At 36.1% G+C, this 20130-nt stretch overlaps 1 protein-coding gene across 5 annotated transcripts in view; it reads left to right on the top strand.

The window, feature by feature from the left end:
* Positions 1 to 20130, top strand: part of CCSER1 (coiled-coil serine rich protein 1) — a 615878-nt gene that overhangs the window by 483319 nt on the left and 112429 nt on the right. For 3 of the 5 annotated variants that reach the window (XM_038134236.1, XM_038134234.1, XM_038134238.1), the window contains exon 10: positions 4305 to 4350. The exons of the other annotated variants lie outside the window; for them this stretch is intronic. In XM_038134236.1, coding sequence (XP_037990164.1) covers positions 4305 to 4350 — 46 coding nt within the window. The remainder of the gene's footprint in view (positions 1 to 4304; positions 4351 to 20130) is intronic. 5 annotated transcript variants of the gene reach the window in all.

The following is a 20130-nucleotide window of genomic DNA, read 5'->3' as shown; positions in this document are numbered from 1 at the left end:
CTCCCTCTCTGTATTTAACTTGTCAAAATGAGCCTAAGGGATGGATGGTTTCTACATTAGTAGAAGTGGTCTCAGCACTTAAAATTTTAAATGGAAATTTTTTAAAACAAATTTTTAGGTGGGATTTTTTTTTTAATTAGAAATGGAGTTAAGACTAAAAGGCACTGTATGAATTTCAGGTAGAGAACAGGGCAAAGCTATTGTAACCTACATAGTCCCATTGAATCAGCTCACACAAAAAGTAGCCTATGTGACAAAAAGCAGATTTTTCTATCAAGTTGATAAAAATCTTGAAACTGAGATGAGCGCAGGTTGAGTGTGTACAGTGAAATCCAGCGATCAAGAAGGTGTTCATGACTAAGCTTGTTGCACCAAAATTGAAACTTTGAAGAGAGAACCTGAGGTTTGATAGAAATCTGCATCTCTTAGAATCTGGTGGTGCCATATCTGAAGACATGCTCATGTCGTTTTATTGAATTAACTTACATATGTAAAATCTTTTCAGAGATATTTCCTCGGAAAAGTAGTAGATCCTTCTTCAGGCAGCTTTTACTGAGCTCAGTCCTGAGCTCAGAGTAGCAGCAGAGTACTTTGTGTGTCACTTCATTGACACACTCCTCTGGCGAAGGGCTGTGTAATGCACAGTGAAAGCCATCACACCGAAGCACGTCTCACCACTTCAATACTTACTCTTTTTATGAAAGAAACATATTATGCTCTTAAAGCAGAATGTGGGAGAGATGTAGCAAGTCTTTCTGTCTCTAGGAAATCCTTCAGTGGTATTTTGCCATCATGTACTGATGTGAAATTATCTTTCTTAACAGTTGTGAGATCAGTTGACTTCTTAAATGTGGTAATAACTAAGACTTCAGCGTAGCCTGTCTTCTAAGACTGTGCTCTTTAGTTCATAGCAGTGTTCTGAAACATTCTGTGGTATTGGTCTGATTTCTGCGATGAGAAAAAAGGAATATTGTATTCAGTGTTCATGTCAAACTGCTATGTGCTAGGGAAACTTCTGGGGAAAATGTCTCCTATCATGAGTTAGCCTCTTTTAAAGTCATGACGTGAGGTTGGGATGGTTTAGAGGTTTTGGGTTGTTTGGGGGGGTGTCTATTTGTTGGTTTTTTTCATCTGCCTTTTAACCATGTAGTAGTTGGGCTTGTGCTCTAAGGGAAGAACGGGCATTTGTTGGAAAAACATTGATTTGATGGTAGCAAGCTCTTCTATTTATTTCTGATTGGTTGGCATTGATTGGTCTGTTGCCAATACACATCTTTGTGGAGATTCCTCATAGAGAGTGACAAAAAAAGAACAGCAAGATTAGTGTAGTTATGCAGCAGAGCGGTATTTAGCTGTATTGATTTGATTGTTTCATATATTGCAATACACAAATTTTCAAGTAGCTCAAGGTGAACTCAGAGGACTTCACTCACTATATTCAGCTAATATCAGGTGAAATCATAACTTCAGAATTCAGACAGATGTAGGAAACATAAAATTGTTTAAGTATTTTTAATGAAAATCTTCCTTTGAACAGCAAACTAATACATACTTGGATGTTTTGCTTTGTTGAAGAGGTGGAATTATGAACCCTTTTCACTTGGACTTCCTTGCTACTGTTGTCCCAGAATAGCTACAGTCATAAATATTTAGACTTGTTGGTGTTTTCACTCATTGCTTTGAAAAGCTGACAGTAACTTTTGTTCAACGTGAGGATGTGAGAAACGAAACAGCAGTGGGAACTAAATGCCGTATTCCCTTACAGAGTTCATTGGAGTTTTCAGTGAATACTTAACTGCGACTTCTGACAGAAACTGTGTCATTCTCTCACCTTGACAAGATTAAAAATTGATAGTGTTTTCAAAAAGAACTGAGTTTTGTAATGTTCTGATTGCATTTCTGAAAGCTAAGTGAAAAGAAATTAGGAATGACTGACTGAAGCAATGTAAACGGAACAACTGTATATCTGCTTGTCCGGTGCATAAAATCCACATGCAATTTAGAGCTGTGTTGGGTAATCAAACATCCCTGCATTAACAATGAGGGGATGCTGCAGATATGTTATATGAAGGCAGAAAAGATAAAAGTCTTTCTTACTTTTCGCTTTTGAGGAACAAAGACTGTAGCACTGAATTGCATGGCACAGGAATGTATAGAAAAATTAGTCTATGCCGTTCTTCCCACTGGGAACATGGGAATCTATGCTAAGCATGAGCTAATTAGCTGGTTAGTGCTTAGTTCAGCATCTGATGCTATGGTAAATATTAAATAAATTAATCTGACTGTATAGAGTACTTAAGACTTAAGCCATCCTGACCCTCCCAGGCTAGCAAGCTCTTCAGACTAAAATCTCGATATATTTTATGACAAACTATATAAGATGTAGGCAGGAATCAAGACCTGAGCAGGTGTATTATTTTGTCATACTGTGTTCATGTGCAAAGCAGTCCTATAAACTGCCCTCATTGGCCTTCTGAGTAGGCCAGGTATTGTAAATGGAGCATCCTGACACTTGTAGAGACTTCCAGATCTTGATGGGTACCTGAAATAATCCCATAAAAAACCTGTGGGGATGGGGTATAGTGCACTTGTAGGGCACTGTCTGCCCTGAAGGAAAGGGCTTTGGACACACTGCCTATTTGCATATTTTCCTGACAAATAAGAGCGCTTACTGCCTTTTTCTGGCAGCCTGGCAGCCTTGAAAACAAGGGGTGAAGCTAGTGGGTTTTTTGCTGTCCCAGCACAAGTTAACTCCAGCTTGCCCCCTTGGCTCCTTGTTGCTGTGACTGTGACCTCTTACTGCAGTTTCAGGAGGGAGTCTTTAAGTGACGAGCTTGAGATGTGGTGAGACAAATGGTTTCTGCTGAGCTACCCTGCATTTCATGTGGTCACAGCATGGCAAGCTGTCGTCTCAGTGGCACAGCTATGATATGCAAGTGAAGAATAATCCTAATTATTCTGATTTTCCTTAAAATGTGGAATGGGAATCAGTAATGTAAAGGTAACTCTTCTACAGGGCTCTCTAGATATGCATATATATGCTTCACTCATCCTAGGCAAAAGAAAATGGAATTACGCAGGACATGGAAGAGAAAATTATCTCCAAGAACCAATGCCTAGCCCTGTCCAAATGTCTGGTAAATCAGTTCCTAGCCTTGACTTCAAAAAGATGATGAAAGTCAAAATGGAAGCCAAGATCCACTCAAGACTCATAAGCTTCAGGTGTTTTTTTATTATTTTTAAGGCAATACTTCCAATGTAAAGATTACTGTCATTAGTCCTCCTTGGCTACCCGGTCCAATTGATCAGTAGGCCCTTTTACATTGGGAAGGAGGATGTAGTTTTGGACATCAACTCAAAACAAAGCTCTGATTCATGATCTGGATTCAGAATGAGACAACATTGTTTTAATGGTGCTTTTCAAATTTTATATTCGACAGTTTCTCTTTACCTAGTCATCTGCTTTGTTTCTGTTATTAGTTTGTTTTTCTGGGATTGATTTGTTGGTTTGGGAGGGAGTGGGCTGAGGGAGATTGTGGGAATAGGGTATCACACTGGGAGGAGATTTGCCTACAGCTCTTAATTGGTGTGACTTGCTTGGTATTTGGTTCATGTTTTGTTTACATGCACAGCTGGTATTTCAGAGATGTGTGGTAATTGCTGGCATAATGCACAGAAGATGAAGCACTCTATCTATTGGAAGAGCATACTGTGTGTATTGATCGGGGGTTTAATAGAGCTGCTTCCTGTCAGCTGGCATAAAACTGACCCAGTGAGGACATGTTAAAGAATAATGGAGACAAGATGAGAAGGAAGTGGCAGGAACCAAACAGTTCTGCACACACTCTCCCTACCTGTTTGAAATGTACCTTCAAGCAGTGACAGTATCAGCTAAGACATTGGTGTCATTGAGCCTTCTTATTATTGTAAAGGAATTCATATTAGTATATACTCTGTACATTGTCCTTTCCATCAAATTTAATTTTTGACAAGTGTGAGCATGCCTGTCTTATGCTGATACTTTTCTCCTGTCTTCTTTCTTTCTCTCCCTTTTCTCTCTTTTTGGTTCATTGTGTTCACTGATAGGTGGATTACTCATAGAGCATTCTCCACTATAATTTATATTTATCTGAAAATAGGAACTGCAGTTCTTGAGTAACCATAAACTCCTCTATCTAAACAGTCTCTATTTCTATTCACTGCCTTCATTTTCTTCATGTCCTATCATTTTTGTCATTTGCTGCTGCTGTTAATCTGACATCCTTTGCTCCAAAAAAAAAAAAAAAAATGTGTTTTATTTACAGGGCACAGCATTGGGAAGTGCTCCTGTACCTTCTCGCAGGCAATTATGTGAGTCTCTTAAATTCCGCTCTGTGTTGTAAAGATGATTATGTGTTCATGTGCTGTAGCATGGCATGCCAATCTAGAGTTAATGCCCTGAGGTCAATATTCAACCACTAGTGTTGTATATTGCCTGTAATGTGTTTGTAGCTAACAGCTTCTATTGACCCCTTCTTTATTTCTTTGTTGTGTTTTGTTCAACACATCATGAAATGGGGCTGTGCTGTGCACTATAGACTTGCAAGCAGGGAAGAAAATACCATAATGACTCAAAGTCTGGAGGGGAATAAGAAAAATGCTACCAGACCATGTGTGCAACATTGTAATGAGTAGTATTGTTAAAACTAAAGAATCTCTTTTTCCTATTCTTCAAATTTATTTCTCCATTGAACAGACAAAAAGAATCCGGACCTCAAAAAAAAAAAAGAAATGGAAAATCAAACCGTGTGGTGTAAGGCAGATATTACTGAGACCAGTTGTATTCCTTATAGGACTTTCCTTCTAATTAATTTGAAGAACAAGTCCATCTGCTGAGTTGAGGAGAAAAGGAAACTTTTGGAATGAGATTTCATTCATTTTGTTTAAATCCATTGGAATTATTGATGAGAAATAATCTTTCTTTAAATTAAAATAAATTCCCCTGTTGTTCACCAAAACCCCAAGAAATTACAAACAAAATATGGTATATATTTTTTAAAAAGAAAAAAAAAAAAAAACAAGAAGAGAAAGGCTTGCATTCTAATTCCAGATGATCGCTCTGTTGCATTAACAGTGTTTGTGTGTGAGTGTGCATAATGAATTTATAGGTCCTCAGAATACCATCAGACTTTGAGATGAGGACTTTCTTACATTCCTTATTTCTGTCTTTCTCCTCCTACCTTGAGTTAATTTCCATCCTAAAGACATTGGTGTCTTCCATATGCATATAATGAGCTACAGCCATGCACTGCATTATTATAATTACTGTGCACTGCATCACAGCGCTGAATGTGAAACAGATTCATTATAATATAACATTACAGGCTTATTCATAAGTACGGTGCAGTTTGATTGATGCTCCATTGTTGGCAGTCTTGAGACATGTTGCTTGTGTAAATTCACTGGTGCTGCTCTTGTGTATTCCTAGGAAAACCTATGGCATTTGTCTATGAGTGTGGGTCTTGCAAAAGTAACAAAAAATATGATCTGTATATGACTGTCCTTTTGTGCAATTATCTATGATGTTTCTATCCAACTGAGTTATATCTAAGGGAAGGAAAAAATACCAAGATGTAGCACTCTTCATGAAATATAATTGTGCTCCTATTACAGTTATTTAAGGTGTGGTGGAAAGAATAAATATTATCACTGTGTCCTTCAGAAAAACAATGCTGAAGTTGTCTTCATCCAATACGTATGTCACTTAGCAGTCTCCTAAAATGAACATTTCCATTTCTGGCTGGCTTACTCTCATTTGAATTAGTCCTGCTACTGATTTACAAGATTGACAACCTCAGTGAAGACTTTGGGAACACACTGAAACAACAGGCTTAGTTTTAAATAATCAGCATGTCCGCTTCCTTCCTTGTATGAAGTCCGTGTTTGAGGTGAATGATGAAGTGTCACAGAATGAAGTGTGAGGGATTTGAACATAAGGGAAGGTGTGGAAAGCAGAGAACATGTTTTATCTGGCAAAGACAGATGTGTAACAAAATGATGATGCAGAGCTCTGAAATACACAGAGGAATGGATAATGGCTGGGTTAAATATATGGATGGGTAGATTGGAATAAGTGGTCAGAATTTCCGCTCTTTCTTGATGAAATGAAACTAACTGCTGAAATGGTGAGATGTGAGAAGTTTAAAGCAGCATATATAGAATGTGTCAATGGCTTAACTGTGAAGCAAAAGGAAACAAAAAACACCCTTTAAATAAGGGAACTCATCATATCCAAATAAATAATTTCAGCCAGCTGTTTCCTTCTTTTATGTGTTCTGCTCAGCAAAGATTATATGTAACTATGAATTTGTTGTGGTAAAGTTCTAACAGGAAGCTAAAATTAGAGCTTGGACATCCTGGGCTTGTCTTCCAGTCATTGGGAATAACTTTTCTGGTCCTTGCAAAGTGTTGGATGTTGCTGTTCATGTGCCAAAATGGGAAATGAGGATGTGTAGGAATCCAGAGCAGCAATGCTACTGAATGCGTGTCATGTCCCATTACACTGAAACTGAAAGGTAGCAGGAATGTTTTCTTCCAGGTGCTGTGACCAGTGATCGTACAGTAACTCTACTGCAGTGGAAAAGGCAGGAGTAATCTGATCTCAGTTCATGCCAAATGTTTTAGACTACAGGGCACTTGTGGCTGCTTCACCTCCAGAGTGACCAGGGAGGGCTCAGTGGTGGTGTGGGTAGTCACTGGGAAGTCACCTCTGGGCATCCAAAGTTGTCATGGACATTGAGTGTCTTCTGTGTCAATGCTGTGTTATGGCATTTTCTCTTGGAGCTCAGAGTCCAGAGGAGCTGCTGGTGAAATGTGGAAAAGCAATGAGTGGTTGAGACTGAGTTGCTGTTTATAAGCCATTTTAAAATAAATTTGTACTCATAGGACATTTTAACACTCTGGCTATAAACTCTGAGACATTGAGTATAACGATAGCAAATAAATTACAATATGGGAGTTAAGTCTCCTTTCCACAAGATAAAAACTTGTCTTCTGAATTTGAATAGATTGCAACTTAGTTTCTATTTTACAATAAAGCCGGGAGTGGGGAAAAAAGGAAGGTACAATTCAAACTAACAAAAAAAATATGAGTGCATCTGTAATTAGCATCAAAATAAGATGCAAGGAGCAAGGATAAATTGAAAGGGGAGTTCAAGGTCAATACAGATGTCCTCAAAAGTCTACTGATAGCTGTCTGACAGAGCTTTGGTCATTGGAGTGCTGCTGACCAGCAGCACTTCTGCTGAAAGGCAAAACACAAATTTGCCAAATACAGTTATGACTAAATAAAATGCAGCATTCAAACGAAATGTAGCTGCAGATTTTTTGGCAGAATTGCACTATAATTGCCTTAGGGAGAGAAAAGCTCTCATGTTTTCTCCTGTTGCTTGTTCATCACATGGAGTGGAAGGACAACTACACCCATGAAATACATGGACTAGAGCAAACCCTACAATTCTGAAAACACATATGTTCATTGCAAGGTTTCCTTCAAACTGCACCCTTGTCCTGCAAAAGTATATGTTAGAGTAAGGATTGTAGGTTTATATCAAGGGTTAAAGCACAGTGGTCTTGCCCCAGATGGCAAAGCTTTTATGTTTTTATATCTGTGGTGCTTTTTGTAAAGACTTTATTCCAAACAGTTTTCTTTATTTGACCTCAAATGTTCTCAGACTGACAGTAACTGCTGATGGATTGTGACAGTGATAGTACTTTTAAAAAATATATATTATCACTTACGTGTAATTTGGGAAATGAAAAATATTTACCTGTTTTGATGAGCACTATGTAGAAGAAATCAATGGGAAGAAAAAGCACAGAAAGAGCCTTGCTGTAATAGAATAGAGCCTTGCTATAATGTTCATGAAACAGAGTAGGAAGGCATCAAAAATCAAGACAGTTATGTGGTACCTGACAATCAACTTCACAGACAGAAAAAAAGTGGATCAGATGCTTGAAATAGCCATATAATATCCAAAGAATTTCATACCATCTAATAATAAGAAAAGTGCCAGAACTGAGTGCGGTTAAACTAATCTTCTAAGCTTGGAATTTCATACAATAAAAAAAAGAAAAATAAACCAACCCAACATCAAAATTAAGGGATTATTATTTTGTTTATAAATGGTATTTTAATGTTACACTCTCACAAAGTTTAATTGATATGGGGAAATACAAATACATCAGAGTTTTAAATTGTGGTGATTTTAATGACAGCAGAAAATATCTAGAACTGAAATTAGGAGGGTTAAGTTCCTAAAGTAGACAGTTGTACTTGTCCATTGTCAAGTTATTTCAAAGCACTAGACAGCTTCTTTGGTCAACCAGAAGGAGAAAACAAGAAAATAAGAAAATGCTGAGAAGTTAACTACTTTTTTGATTCATGGTTTATTGCAGAGGAAGAATCCTTTTTCAATGGAGTGGTTTTCTGATGAAGAGAAAAATCCAAGGTGGTTGTGGTAAATGAATAAGTTGTGAATGAAAAGATTTGAAATGTTTCATTTCTGAGTTTTAATGAAATTCATAATGAATAGGCTTGCATACTAGGGAAAACAGAGTCTCTTGGGAAAAAGTACTGGCAGTCATTTTCTTGGAGAGTTGATCAAAGTTATCTTGGTTAAAACAATGCTTTATAGAAGCTTATTAAAAATACCTCCATGTTTGTAGAGTCATACCATGGTAATAAAGGTTTGTATATCAGAATTCTCTTCTATGTAGGATAAAAATTGTAAGCATAGGAAAGTAGATCAGTGTATTTCGAGCTGTATGAGGAAGTTTTACCCTCACAGAAGGATGCAAAACTCACCTTCCAATCATAGGCCAGATGTGAGTTTTCCAGACTAAACATCTGACTTAGAAAAAATGCTACGGAATATTAAGCTCAGATACATATTCCATTACTGTTCAGCTAGAGCTTAGAACTGTATCTGACTAATTGTGGAAAACTTCCAGTCAGGTTTTCATTTACTTCCAAGTATTAGAAATAAATTGTGTAAATAGTAATAATCCTTAGTATATATTGGTTTACATTTTTGGCTCATAATTCTTCATTTCCAATAAAGGCCTCATCTGACAGTCACCTGCTAAATTCAATTTAAAACTTCTTCTGAAAATTATCTATTCAACTGAATAATCTTTTGATCAGGTTTTTTACCTCAGTAATACGTTCTTAGTGATTTAGGCCTATTGTAATGTAATCAAAAGTTATAGCCCTATTAATTCCAGTGAATGTAAGATCATGCTCTGCTTTTGCAAAATGAGAAAATTTATATTTTGACAATTGTTTTATAATATACTATTATTATTTTTAAGTTTTTCATTTGTGGGAGAGAATTCTAATTCTTTTAACAGCAGCTTCTGCTTTCATTCCTGTTTCCATGGAAACAACATTAGCACAATGAAAATTTTTTAAAAGTGATCATTTTAAAACATCATTTAGCAAATTTGGAACCCACTAATAAAAACCATAGAACTTAGATATAAAATAGAAATAAAAAGTTTCTATGTGACAGCTTAACATGTGGGTTTTATTTGCCTTTTTTTCTTCATTCCATGATTGAAAAGAAGGATAATTTTGTTATTTCTAGATTTGTGCTTGATGAGGGAGAGTAGTATTTATTTGACTGCTGTGTAGAGCAGTTTGTTGAAAGCCAGTTTGATTTGCAGACTTCATCTGAATATGGAAGAAGAAAACAAATGGGTTGTTGGTGTCTTGCTGTGGCATTGACCGTCTTGGCTGACTTATCACTGAGCATGGAAAAATGGCTGTGGCTGTAATATGGTTAAAAACCAGATTCTCTGTCCGGTTTAAGTACAATAGTCCTTCAAAAACTTAATCTTTCATCTTTGGAAGAAATAGTCTGTCAGGGTGAGATTCACAGAATTCAGGCATAATCACTTCTTCCTATCCTGCTCTGAGTTCTTAGACTTGATTACAGAATATGGAAGCCATGAATTTGAATAACTGCTTTTTTCTGTTTGTTGTCCTTGCTTTCACTGCCATTTATGTATAAAAATGAGATACATTGTTTTGCACTTATTCTGAAAGGTAAAAGATGAAAACTGAGGTAATCCATTGAAATTAGGGACCTCCTGCTAAGTAAATTTTAAACCACTATGAGATTTTCAAAAGGAAGCTTTTTCTGGGCTTCTTGAGCTGCCTCAAGTTCCTGTAATTGAATGTTTCTGAAAATTTTCTCTTCAAGACCTCCATAAAATAAGTAAAATTTCATTAATAAAGACTTATTTTGATGTAATTTCTGTATGAAACCCTTTAATATTTTGGGGGCTTGTAGATTCTTTGTTCCCATGAAAATAAGCAGAAATGGCAGCGTCCAACAGATGTAGTTTACACTCATAAGTTGTTGGGGTTTTTTTTTAATTTTTATTAGTAATTTCTGTGGTGTCTATGTCTGTGGTCAATACAAAATGGAAGAAAGTCTGTAAGATCTCTTTCCCTCTAGCATCTCAGAAAAAGAGTATGTAATAAAAATTATTAATAACTCATTTCCTAAAAAGACTGAGCTCTATATTTTCCACAGAAATTCATTAAACTTTTCCGTTAACAGGGAGTTGACAATTCCATATCTCTAATGCTGGAATTTGTGTCTGTCACAAACAGAAGGCCGTGAAAGGAGACCTTAGAAACCCTTCCATCCAAGGCTTCTGAGTCTGTAATTTGGGAAGCACTTCTGTTGATGGAAAGAAGGGAAAAAAATGCGCAGTCTCTGGAGCTGCATCTTTCTTTCAAGTTTATTTTCTGTTTTCCAATTCATGTGCAGTTAATCTGAGAAACTTTAGCTACTAAACCTGGTAATTTATCTTTTTAAGTGGCTAATAATTGCTTTCAGGTTTTCCAAACAAGATTGACTTTTCCAAGTGGTGATACTTTTTTTAATTCTAAAAATAAGGTTAACACACTAAATAATTCTTCAATTAAATTAATATTTAATTCTATGCCTAACAAAATATTTGTGATTGATCTGCTCACTTTAATTCAGGCATCAAACTGAAAAGTCCCTTATTCACCTAACTCAATTTTGAGTAATGAAACTGAATCTCTGATAGATCTCCTTTAGGAGTAAACTCAGAGTTTCATTTATTCTGAATAAATTACATCTCAAAGTAATCTTATTTCTGATTAGTTAGTTATCTAAAAATCTGACAGTAATTTTTTTTTGAGAGATATATTTGAATTGTAATGACTTGTCAATGTAGCCATATGTTAACTTATGCTTTGTCATCCAGTGCTTTCCCTTAGCCCACTGTAATATTACTGCTGTTCCTGGACTTTTCCACAAAAAAAACCATCTTTCTCTTTCTCCAGTGACCATCTACTGTGCTATAATAATAGTGATACATACTTTCAGATTGCCTACTGATAAATTCTGCTGTGAAAAACTTGTCCTACTACCAGCTTAGCTGTTTATTTTTATAAATATTCTGTTGGTCACATAGTTGGCAGATGTTTATATAAGAAAATGAAGAAAAATTACTTGCTTTATGTCATTAATGAGAGCAGTAAGGTAGAAGAAATCGAAACATAGAAATACAAAATAAGGCTTCCAGTAAAAGAAACTGATAGAGAAAGGATATGATAAAATGAAAGTGAAGAAGAGTGAACATTTCTGCTCAGAAACCTGAGGCTAAAAGACTCTTTCTCAGGACCTTTGAGTGTCAGAGACTTCATGGCTTCAGATACCAGTCTTCTCATTGAAATTGGAGCAGACTTGGGCAAAGCAGTCTCAGGCAGAAATTAAACTAAAGAACATACTTACCCATGTTTTTTCTCATTTATATGTGCAGTCATGAAAAAAAAAAATATTCCAAGATGTGAGGAGTTGCAAAGTCATTTTATGATGACTTACAGCCTAGACATTTGTATTTTAGTTACCTTGGGTGACATTCAGCATTGACAATTATGGAGACTGCATTTTCTTTTTGGTTAATCATTGTAATGAATAGTGCTTTTCTCTCATGTACTTAAGTGAGAAACTGTTGTATTCATTGTTTTGCTCAGTAGTTCTGTCTTCAGAGGATTAATGAAATTTGAGAGTGCTAAAGATGGTTTCATAAATTACTGAAAGGCTTAACAGTCAAGTCAGTGTTCAAAAGTTTCCAAGACATTCCCATTAGCATCCATTGAATGCAGTGGAGAAATTCTATGGAGCTACACTTCCTGCCACACTGCTGATTGTACATATGTGAGCAGAGATAGCAAGAATATGGTGGGTTTGGCATTGCTAAAGATGTATGTAGGCTGAATAATGAACTATGGCATATTTTATTCTTCTGATACACTTGTTGAGCCATTTAACAGTTTTCTGTATTGTATTTAAATCCATTGAACAGATAAAAAATCACTGCCTTTAATCAACATGGCATAACTTTTTGTCCCAAATTTCCCTTCTGAGATTTTGCAAGTATTATTATTGCAATCTCTTTTGCATTTTATCAGTAGTGGAAAAAGCAAACTGACAGACATTTTGCTTCAGATGGTTGAAAAGAGTTAAATGTTGGAGTGAAAATATTCACCATTTCTCTGTGTCATACAAGCATGTATGTGAATGCCCCCTTTGCTGTTCTCTCCCGCACAGACAAGAGACAGTCTGTACCTTTCTAGAGATGCTACACAAATGATCCACTCTGTTGTTTTCCCATAAACACCATGGATTTTGTATGGTTAATAGACCACTAATTAGAATTACTTGTTTTTAATGTTTTTAAGACATTGCTAATGCTTGAATTATCTACGGATATTTATCGAGTTCATCCATAGGAGCTATAAATACAAATAATGTGATATGGATTGCTAAAAATTATCCAAAAATGGATATTTGGCATCATACAGTTTTAAGCAGCATTATATATAATAGTTTTTAATATCACCTCAATTTACTCCTTGTCCACTTATTTTTCTAAGAAGATTTTTTTTTCCTTTTCATCCATTCATTTCTAACATCTGCAAAGTATCCGCTGCTTTGCTTTTATAGAAAAGTCAATTCATTATTGTCATTTGGTCATACTGCTGGAGTTCAAACACACAGGGAAAGAATGAGAGGCTTTTATATGCTTTGTTAGAGTCATCTATTGTTGGGAAATAAATATCTGCTGAATGTTTTCTGGAAGCTATTTCAAGGATTTGTTATAAGAAAATACAATAAAAGCTGTATAGAAAACCTCATTAAGCTTTTCTGTAAAGTAACAATCATTTTTAGATCTCTTCTCTTTAAAATGCTAAAAATTGCCTCCATTTGGTTGTTAAAATAGCATATTATATGAACTTTGCTTCTTTCAGAACTTTTTTAAAAAGATAAGTAATGTTGTTGACATTTCCCTGTGTCTCTGATCTTTGGGGTTTTAGAAGAGCAAAGAAAAGAGATGTAAAAATGAACATAGTAAAAATGAACTCTACCATAGATAATAAAGATATATGGGCATTTTATTACCTATTTTAAAATTACATGTTTTGGGCAGTGAAAAATCTTATCCTCTGTACTAACAGTATAGCTGAAGAAACCCACTGGTAATTCCCAAGTGGAAAGAATTGTTCAATTTCTCCTGTGGGGTCTGTCGTACCCCAATCTCCTGCCAGCTCTCTGGGAATGAGTCTAGACCTAGACTAGCCAACCAGAAAGTAGAAATGCTCTATGGCTTTGTGTAAGTTTCCCTCTTTCCCTTCTCTATCAAAAGGATGCAGTATTCCATGTTTTTACAGGTAAAAACTGTAAGAAGAGCTAACAGAGACCATTTTTTCCTTAGGATAGTGAGTATATGCATAAAGTTGGCCTCATGCTAGCATTTACTATTTACTCATCAGATTCTCACCATTACCCCTGGGCTGCTTATATTTGGTTGTTATGTGTAGACTCAGACATTGAAATTGAGGGATCAGGCACTTAAGCGAACTGAAGCGTGACTCCAAACAAGCAAAATGCCATCATGCACGCAAACAGAGGTGTTTGGGAGGCAAGCATAGGCAGTGGTACAAAGGTGTGATTCATTAGCTAGACACAGAAACAGTCCAGAAGCACGAATTCATGTCCTTGTGTACTTCTCCCAGGAAGACTGAGGCTGGATCAGCTTGCAGTAGTCATGGGTTTAGGTACAGAACAATCCCTTCTGTTCCAGTGTTGTGTGTCCCCGCCTGCTTCTGGGCTGTCCTTTCAACACAACCAGTTCTTGCTGACTGTATTTTATCTCCTAGAGCATCAAAAATAGTTCCTGATGTGAAAAGCCTTATTATTCTATTTAATCATAGTGGGTTTTTTCCACATTTGAGGAGTTTGAGAAAAGAGACAATACTACTGTGGGATCAACTTGGTCTGTACTTGTCACTAGCTACTGTTTTGTAATCCTCACTTGCTTACAGTTTCTCTCTGAATTTGAAATCTGAGCTACTGTTTTTCTAGATAAAACTTTTATAGAGATGATCAGTATGTTATTTTTTTCACTGGGGGTTGGAGAAAGCTTTTGAAGTTCAAATTCATTTGGGTTTTGGCTATCTTGGCCATGCGCAGTGTATCTGAAACTGTCAGTTTTGCCTACTTACCTGAAAGAATTATAATCAGTACAATATAAGCTATTTCTCATATTCATTAGAAAGGGTTAAATAATCCTCCTATGCAGAACACAGAGGCTAAGGCCAAACAGGCCTTTTTTTTTTTTTTCCCTTTAATTTTTAGCTTGCGTGGAGATCTCCTGTCGCCTCACCTTGTTTGGTAGCCCTCAATTATGGCATGTGTGGTGGTGTGTGCACATGGATGATGATCTTGCCTACCAGTTTATGACTGTAACTTAGTTTTACTTGCAGTCTAGTTGTTATTTTATCTTCATTGACTATGTGAAACTTTTCTTGGGCAATGGCATATGAGCATACACTGGACACAGCTAAATATTTCTGTTGGTCTATTCATGTTCCTTGGCTGAGAAATCTGAAAGAATGACATTTATTTGGACCGTACAAAAGATGGTAAAGCTGTAAACCCCTGTAGTTTTGTCTTTCAGCCACAGTGATTATTTGTAAGTTGAAAATTTTATCTAACCTTATGAGACAAGCTAAGAGTCACTTCTCTAAGTTGTGTTAATTAAAACAAAGCAACTGCTACTGTAGGTTGGGAGCAGTATGACTGTTCTTTAGCATAACATAAAAGACAGTGCATAAACCTCCCTTTCTATTTTTTGTCTCACGTGGCAGGAGTTAATGATGTAAGTGCCATAACTGGATGACAATAGCAGTCATATTTTTATTTTCTTCTAGTGGCATCCCTTGGCTTGACCTCGGGCATCCTGAGAGAGTAGGTCACTGAGATGTGGGAGGTGGAATGCTCACCTGGAGGGCTGTGTGTCCCACTTCTCACCATCTACCTACAAGATTTTTTTTTATCCCCTAATGTGCCTTTTAGCCCAAGAGGCAGTTGTACGTGCTTAAGTTCTGGGGTGTGAGTAGGAGAAAGTGAGACAGTTCCTGTGTAGGAAAAAATGTTTCTGTGTTCTTGCAGCAGGGCTGGACATGTTTCCACCCCATGGCTGATTTTGAGTTCTCTTGCCTCAGCACTAAACACACAGCAAGAGGATCAGGGCATTTAGGCGGGTTTCATGTGACAGAATGAAGGAGTTTTATTAATTTATAAAACATTTACAAAACTTCAGACGATATCACATTTAGCTGTGAAACTTGCCACCAAGTTGCAGATCCAAATGTTCTGTTAGGAGCAATGGGGATGTTGCTTTACTGAAAGCTTTGAGGATTCAATAATTTCATTTAGCTGCCCAGGTCAAATGTGAGCATGGGTCTCACAATTCAAAAAGATGAGTATTTCTCTACTCATCTTTTTGATGTAGAATCTGACTTTGGATGCAAAGACAATATATTTTATTATTTATTAAATATTATGTTTATAGTACTAGAAGTGCTTCAAATATTTTTAAATGAACTGTCAGATAAAGCCACAGACTAAAACAGGAGTCACATCTGGACATTTTACAGTTCACTTTTACTTCAGTGCTGAAATTTAAATGCAATTTGTGCAATAAGTCATACAGAATAAAACAATAATGTGGAAAATACCCTGCAGTATTAATTTGTCTGCAAATTAATTTGAAGGAAAATTACTGAGTCTTAGTACTTCTGTGTGCCAAACGTGTGTTTCATGGCCGTAAGCACAGGATGCCTCACTCCAGATTCAGCATTTACTTTTACACCAAGCCATTAAGTGCAAAAGCAACTACTGCAGGAAGATGGTTTTTCCTAATGGATTTATAATGACATGGAACAAACATTCCCTAAAAAAATACCTAACAAAATAATTACAGGATGAGGTGCTATATTGTTACAGTTTTCAGGTGTACTGTTTAACCAGTTGCCCTGCTTCTGAATTGGGTGGAAAATAAAGCAAGACAAATATGAAGTAATTCTTCACATTGCTTATTTAGTAACTGTTTGAAGACTGATGTGGATTTTTTTCCCCTTTGAAAAACAACAAGCAGAAGGTAATTTAAATAGTGTAATTTATCTTTGATGGATGATTTATTTAAAGTAGCTGGAAGCAAATAATTGGAGCATGTAGCAATTAACATTCTGATCCCGCTAAGGGAGCTGCATGTGCTGACCCTCACCATCCAAATGTGGCTCCTAGCAGGTATGAGGTCTAGTGCTAGTTTTTGCTTCAAAGGAAAGTTGTTGCACTTTCCTGTGCTCATTTGAAATGAAATGCCAAATGAATCTACAAAGGGGTTTCTAGCCCATCCAGATTAAGATGGCAAAGTCTTATGTTGCAAAAAAATCCACAAGCTTTTGGGAAGGCATGAAAGGAGTCATGACTCAGTGACGTGTCAAGCCCTGTCCTTCCTTAGTCTAAATAATATGAACTGAGTATTATAAACCATGATTTACATAAATCCTTCTCATTGTTGATGTGGAGTCCCTCTACAGGTACCTTGTGTTTTTCCTCTTCTGTTTTATTAATGCTTGATGGAGGAGCATCAGTGGCAGCAGAGGGACTCTGCTGATTCCTGAAATTATTTCCTTGAGGATAGTACAGCTGCAGTACGAGTTTGTGGTACAGAATGGCCTTTTGGCTCCCCTGGAGTCAGGCACTGCCAAGGAGACAACGCAGGTCCTCTCAGGTAAACAGAATATTTCACAATCAGACCTCTGAAGTAAAACACAAAATGCATCATGTAGTTTTACACTCCCAGTTGAAATCAGTGATAAGAATGCAAATCTGTAAACCAGATAGAGTTGTTACAATCCTATTTCCAGCATACACTTTGCAAAGGCTTCAGGGTTATTCACATTACTAAATTTTGCATGCTGGTTTCACCTTGAGATCCTGACGTCAAAATTATTAAATGCTTATTTGTGCTTCAAGCAAAATTAAGAGCTTTCTTCAGACTTTGCTTAAATTTTCCTTTTTTTTTTTTTTTTTTTTTTGTCAGGTAGCCTTGGAGATTTTAATTTTGCTTTGAATTTTGTCTGTTCATTTTATATTGAATTATAAAATGTAAATTTCTTAATGATAAAATCTAAGTGTTTGTTTTTGTTGCTTTACCTTGACAGTGGAATGCTGATCCACTGATGTCAGTGATTTTACTATTTGGTAAATTGGTCCATTTGGTCCATTGACATTCATGATTTTAGTTCTACCAGCATTTTAAGGTTTGGGGGTTTGTTTATTTTTGCTTTTTGTTTGTCACTTAATTTTTTTTCCTTGGTTGTTTGCATTTGTGGGAGTATTTTTGAAAGTCTTGACATTTATAAATATATATTTCACAGGTTTGAAGTTACCTACCTTCTTAAGACCAGAAGCTCATAATAGGCAGTTTGATTAGACATTGGTATCTTCTTATAAATTGGGATATCTTATGATTTTAATTAAATTTTGATGTATAGGTTTGCTATTAATACATATTTTATGTAATGACAGCACAGGGAAGGACTGTTCTCTACCCAGATCAGTGACTTGCTAAATTGAAGGAGAGATACAGGTGTTCTTGTCCTTCTGATTTAGTTGAAGAGCTTCACCAAATCCTACACAAAGTAGGGTTGTAAATAATTCCTTTGAAGTATGAAGAGTGACACCTTTTAAATAACTAACGGATATAATTATATTTGAGGCTTAACATTTTCAATAAATGTTACTAGGTTGTGCCCAGCCATAGGTTCGGCCAAAAAGTGAGACTATTTGTATGACTTTTCTGGAAAATCTGTTGATATCAGAAATAATTTTGGTAGTTCCCCATTCCCTCATAAATAATCAGATGCCATTAAGCATACACTTACCTGTAGTTTTTAATGGGATGAAAAGGCAGAGAAAAGATGAAAGACCATCTTTCATACCCTTGGCGCAGATCTGTCTGAGATAAGAGCCCACGTACAATTTTTGTGTTAGCACTTGTGGTGTCACATTGAATAAAATGAAATCGTACATTGAGTGTTCCAATTAAAGTAATTCCATAAAGTCGACTTAAGCCATTGGTGGATGAAAAATTTGTTTGTCAGTGAAGCTTAAATAATTGACCTGAGGACTCTGTGTTTTTAGTTTCCTTGGTAATCCATCATAAGTTTCAAGCTAGAGACATCACAGTCTCATGAAAGTTCTGCTTCTTGCTGTGACTTGTTTCAAGACAAGCTTTCTGTTGTACACAGCAATGTATTAAAGAATGTAGAATGATACTACATATAAAAATTAATGCATTCCTTTATTGCACTCTAAATTGCACTACATAAATATTTTTGAAATATGTATTCACCTATAATTTTAACCTCTTTAACCCTATCAGTACCTTTGTTACCACTATTATTATTAGAGAACAGAGCATTGCTTGGAGGATTGCATTCTGAGATTGAGACACCAGGCAAATATCAAAACCTTAAGCAATTATTTATGCTCAGCTAATTCTATTTGGACTTGTCTGAATGGGTGTTAATTCCTGTGTGCAGATGTAGTCTGGCTCATTGAGACCAGCATTAACTATTTGCTGACTGACTTCAAGTCATCTGGTTAATTCCAACACTTGCAGGCTGGAAATTACCTGAGTATTCATATTTTTGTACCAAACAGAGAACGACTACTAAACACTTGGCTTCCTTTCTTAAATCAATTTTGTATGTCAGAACATAAGGCAAATTCAGCAAAATCAGAAATAGTTTGTCTGCTGAGTTAGCTTCCAATTTTCACTTATCTTCCTCTTTCAGGTCTTATCCTCAGTTTCAGGAATGCACTGCTCCCTGAAAAACCCAAGAAAGGGAGTACATGTGTATTTATTCAAACATAGCAGACCTCATAAACACAGTATTACTTTGACCATTCATCTATTTTCTTCCATTTGCTCTGGTTTGCTGTTTTTAATTTTATTTTATTTATTTATGGTTTAAACCAGATACTCCTTAAGGTTCAAGTTTTGTGAAAAACTGTAAAATATCTAAGCTACACCACTGTGTTAAATCCATAATGGTTTAGGTTCCATTTATTTATAATAAATAACCAAATCGTTCACAGCATTCCCTTTGAGTGAAGCACACATGAGGTTATATCTCTCAGGAGGTGATCCTGGAATAATTTCCTTATTTTAAAAGATATTGTTTGCATTCTTTCTTGTAAGAGATATAATATGAGAAGACTACAGGATAAAAGGAGGGAAAAAATGTTGAAGTGGCATATTTTATTTTTTTTTTAAAGCTGCCTCCTAAGAAACAGCTCTGTTTTATATTTAGAAAACCTCAGTGTCTGTGGAACATCATTATATGTGATATATGAACTTTAATACAAGAAAATTGTGCGTTCGGATATAATACAGTCATTAAGTTATATTCAGATAACATTACTTAAGTGCTCAAAGGCTTCAAAGCCAATGCCAATCATTGGATCCTGGAGTGAACTTACTTGATAAACTGCTGCGTTCTTCATCTGTGCAAAGCAGTGGAGATTGCTGGCACTATTGATTTTAATGCTGGAAAACAGAAAGGTGATCTCTCAGGGGAGCTTGCCCTTTTAAATAGCAAATGTGAGCGTTAAAATTACACCTTTATTTAATATTAGTTCTTGAAGGGAACTTCAGAAGACAAGTAGCATTTATTCACTGTTTGAA

The sequence above is a fragment of the Motacilla alba genome, chromosome 4 (genome assembly GCF_015832195.1).
Source record: "Motacilla alba alba isolate MOTALB_02 chromosome 4, Motacilla_alba_V1.0_pri, whole genome shotgun sequence".
Taxonomy (NCBI): domain Eukaryota; kingdom Metazoa; phylum Chordata; class Aves; order Passeriformes; family Motacillidae; genus Motacilla; species Motacilla alba.
Note: the sequence above shows the minus strand (reverse complement) of the source record. Positions and strands in the feature narration are given on the sequence as shown.